This window comes from Helianthus annuus, chromosome 9, assembly GCF_002127325.2.
Source record: "Helianthus annuus cultivar XRQ/B chromosome 9, HanXRQr2.0-SUNRISE, whole genome shotgun sequence".
Taxonomy (NCBI): domain Eukaryota; kingdom Viridiplantae; phylum Streptophyta; class Magnoliopsida; order Asterales; family Asteraceae; genus Helianthus; species Helianthus annuus.
The window spans coordinates 18439072-18443343 of NC_035441.2; the positions used below are offsets into that span (position 1 = coordinate 18439072).

A 4272-nucleotide genomic window follows, 5' to 3' on the forward strand; every position below is an offset into this window, starting at 1 on the left:
CGTTTACAGGCCTAGAAAAGATGAATCATCTAACAAAAGATTTTTTCATCTAAAAGCATATGTGATTATTTATTTCAAGTCATGATTATTAAGGGCATGTTTGGCTAAGCTTTTTCAAAACAACTTATTGGCTTATTGACTTATCAAAAAGCCAATAAGTTGTTTTTGTTTTTGGCTCAGAGAAAAGTCCTTTTAAAAATGGCTTTTTGCATAGAAGAAAAAGAAGGTTTCAAGAAGTCACAATATTGTGACTTTTTGACCAGCTTTTAATTTTTCAAACTATAAATTACCAATATACCTCTTCTTTACCCTTTATATCTAAAATAAACTAATCCAAACACTTTTTTTTTTAAAACTACTTTTCTCAAAAGTTTTTTTTTTTAAAAGTCCTTTTTAACTATAATATGTTTAGCCAAACATGCCCTAGTTCCATAAAAATGATGTCATGAAAAGTTAGTGTCAAGAAAACCCCCTTTCTCACGAGCTCACACAGACAGTGCTGCCATAAACTCAAAATCCGAAACCCCCAATTTCTTACATCCAATGAAACCCTAACCCTAACATAAATTCATCCATTTCTTCTTCAATCATCTATTAATCTTCTCCTCAATGTATCATATCATTCACATTCATTCGAACTAACTTTCTCACAAATTTCACCCATTCGTTCGTCTAATCGTCTTCGTGTGTGTTAAAAACATAACAATGGACGAAGAAGAATTACAAAAGCGATTCACCGATTGCGTCTATTTCTTAGCCTCTCCGCTCACTTGCAAGAAGGTATCGATTCCGTTTTCATACGCGATTTTCCACTTATTTGTTGTTGTTGTTGTTGTTGTTCGATTTTCAGCTTTTAATTGCGTTGTGGAATGTGGAATGTAGCGATTAATTGATTATCGTTATCGGAAATTTGTATTTTGTTTTGTTAGGTTTAATAGTTTTTTATTTAAATTTGCGAGGTTGTTTATGTTAGGGTTTTATGAATCTGGTTTATGATAGTGTTCGTATTTTATGTTTTTTTTTGCATTGTAATGTGTGTGTTTGGGGATAATGTAATGTGTTGTGTTGATGTGTATTATATTTTTAGTTTGTTTGTTTTGATGAATATTGTGTATGGAGACTTATTTGCTTGATTTAGAGGCTATGTTAGGGTTTAGTTTTGTTATTTGTTTGATTTTCAGCTTTTAATTTCGTTGCGGAATGTAGCGATTAATCGGTTATCGTTATCGGAAATTTGTATTTCTTTTTGTTTACTTTTGTTCCGTTGTGTATTGTTTGATTTAAACTTGCGAAGCGGTTTATTTTAGGGTTTTATGAATCTGGTTGTGATATTGTTCGTATTTTATATTTTCCGTTTTAATGTGTGTGTTTGGGGATAATGACATGATGTAATGTATTTGATATGCATTACATCATTAGTTTGTTCGTTTTTGCTGAATATTGTCTATGGAGACTTATTTTCTTGATTAAGAGTGCTTGCATTCATGTCTATGGAGTTCCCTTTTATATTCTATGTGATTGGCTCTCTTGCCAGAGTATTATACTATTATGTAATTAATTATCTCGAGTTCATCGTTATAGTGCATACGTGGTTGATATGATGGGTGATTGTGGGATGATGTTACGCATGTCAGGATGTGTATGTAATGTAATTACTTTTCTTGAGTTAATCGTTACTATTTATCTATGGTTGTTATAGTGGTGATTGTGGGTGATGTTATGCATGTCAGCATGTGTACATAAACACAATTGTCGGTCCCCATGGTTGTTATAGTGGTGATTGTGGGTGATTGTGGTGTGTTACAAAGATCCAATAGTGTTTTCTCCGCTTTGTGTATATTTGCTGCAGTGCAGTCATTTGTTTTTTCTTCCTTTTGTCGTTTTCTAATCTACATATGATGGATTCTGTTCTCGAAAATAACTGTGTTGGTAATTATGTTTTTAGGGAATTGAATGTGAGTTCAGGCACAACGAGATTGCTAGGCTGAACCCCAGAGATTGCTGGTATTGGTTGGGAGGTTGCTGTTGTAATCCTGAGTGTGCTTTCAGGCATCCCGTAAGTTCATCCTAAATTTTAGCCTATGCAGTTAATATCGGTGATATATTGGTTATCGGTCCATCAGTCAGAATATCGGTACCGATATTATCGGTGATGGATATAACCGATATATTACCGATACATCACTGAAATGTTAGTGTTAAATTTCTCTATATATAAATTCTGTATGATATTAAAATTACCGATATCCCATCGAGAAAAACTTTATCTCAAATATCGGTTCTTGACCGATATCCGATATTTACCGCATTCACTGCATAGATTTTAGCCCATATTATAAATCTTCCTATCATGCTATATCAAGAAGGATAATCATAACACATATAATAGAATATTCGAATAACGCATCTAAGTTTGATTAATGCACCAGTATTCATGCACATTCAAGAGATAGATAAAGTATATAAATATCAACAGTCCTGCTTTGGGAAATAATATGACAACAGTATCGAGTAAATTTTCAATTGTGTTATGTTGATTTAAGTATCTAATAATTTGGGTTTCTTTATTTGCCTTAATCGTATATTCTGAATTTATTTTCTATTATTTTTGTAGCCACTTGAAGGACTTAAGGAAGCATATTACGAATCTATAAACCCTAACAACGGTCCCACTTTACCTGTAGACAAAACAAATTTACCGTGTTACTTTTACTCAAAAGGGTTTTGTAACAAAGCGGACCGATGCCCATTTCTTCATGAACCCGCTGACAATAAAAAACCCATAGTAAAAAACGAAGTTCCCTGTGAAAAAAAGTTGAACAACACCGTATCGACACCTGTCCAAATTGTACACACTCAACCCGACGCACAACCCAACACTGCACAAACCCAAAACACACATACAGTAATGAATCACACACCAGACGATCATCAATTAGCTTCTAGAAGAGAGTCGGTTGAAAGTGAAGAACATGTCGAGCACGTAGAACGAGAAGAATTTGTCGAAAGTGAAGAAGATGCTGCTGAAAGTGAAGAAATCGTTGTTCAAAGTGAATCTGATGTTTATAATGATCAGAGTTCAGATGGTTATGTAGAACGTGTTGATGTTTTTGTTGAAGGTGAATCAGGAAGACTAGAATACGAAGAAGAAGACGGTGATGTTGACTTTTTCTTGGTCAATGAAGAAGATCACAGGGAGCTCAATTTTCGTTATCCGATTCCAGAATATGACTTTTACGATAAAGATGCTGCGCAACCAAGGGTTAGCATCTTTAACCGTCTTTCATTCAAGAAAAGAAACGTTTCCAAAAAACTGATCTTTAACGTTCAAAGAGGTTCTGATCTTCGTGAACATTTGACGAAAAGCAAGGTTGTTGACCTTAACCGTCGTATAAGGAGAAATTTTCGGCGTGGTGAGGTTGACTTTGACCGTAGAGGTTCGTTAAGGAAGGCTGTCCCGGTGAACCGATACAGGCCGCTTTTAAAGAAGCCGCGGTTTTTTTCTTCTGATGGATCAAGGTCAAGAAAGCCAGCTCAACATAAGCGAGAATCGCGAGAATCTCAGGAGCAATCTGCTGCGTTTTCGGGACCTAAAACGCTTGATCAAATCAAAGAAGAGAAGAAGAAAGCGCGGGAAAATAGAGACCTAGGGTCGAATAACGGAACCGGGTTAGATGGGGTTTTTCAGGGTCCTAGACCGCTTAGTGAGATTCTCAAGAACAAAAGAAAGATGAGTTAGTTGTAAACCGAAACGAGACCTCTTAGTGCGAGCCGATCATGTTTGCTGTATAGTGCTGATCTGGATATTCATGTCATATTTTTAGTGTTTGGTTCTTTCGAAGAGAAACTATGCATTTTATTAGTTTTTTTTTTTGGTTCGATTTTGGGGTCTTTGAACAAATTAAATGCTTTCAAGAGAATCTGGTGAAATCTACTTTTATATGGCATCCTTTTATTGTCTGCATATTGTAGATTCGTTCTTATGATATACAACTTTGACTGCATGAGGTACCAGGTACAATGCCCGCTGCCTTATGGCTTGAACCAACACTGATATCGCTTGTCATGGGGTCGTCTATGGAGGCCCCATGTGGCGCCCTCGATTGTCCAAGGGTCTATATTATGTCCTGCTTATTGATATGGGTCACTGTATCGTTTCTCCATGGACTCACCGGGATATTGGTCCCAACTCTCGAGTAGTGGAACTCAAGAAGCACAAGCACTTATGAGGTACACTCTTAAATAATCATTTGAGTCCCTTTCGAAGGATAT

General features: G+C 35.8%; 1 protein-coding gene across 1 annotated transcript; it reads left to right on the forward strand.

Annotated features, from left to right (window-relative positions):
• Positions 1-447: 447 nt before the first annotated feature.
• Positions 448-3949, forward strand: LOC110877341 (zinc finger CCCH domain-containing protein 17). The gene is made up of 3 exons (XM_022125486.2): positions 448-780; positions 1946-2056; positions 2615-3949. The coding sequence occupies exons 1-3, from the start codon at positions 706-708 to the stop codon at positions 3737-3739; spliced, it is 1311 nt and encodes a 436-aa protein (XP_021981178.1). The 5' UTR covers positions 448-705; the 3' UTR covers positions 3740-3949.
• The last annotated feature ends 323 nt before the right edge of the window (positions 3950-4272 follow it).

Excerpts from the sequence above, each read along its gene's own strand:
- LOC110877341 (XM_022125486.2), top strand. The coding sequence starts at position 706 with ATGGACGAAGAAGAATTACAAAAGCGATTCACCGATTGCGTCTATTTC. Across the intron at positions 781-1,945 it reads CTCCGCTCACTTGCAAGAAG|GGAATTGAATGTGAGTTCAG; the intron begins GTATCGATTCCG and ends TTATGTTTTTAG. Across the intron at positions 2,057-2,614 it reads AGTGTGCTTTCAGGCATCCC|CCACTTGAAGGACTTAAGGA; the intron begins GTAAGTTCATCC and ends TTATTTTTGTAG.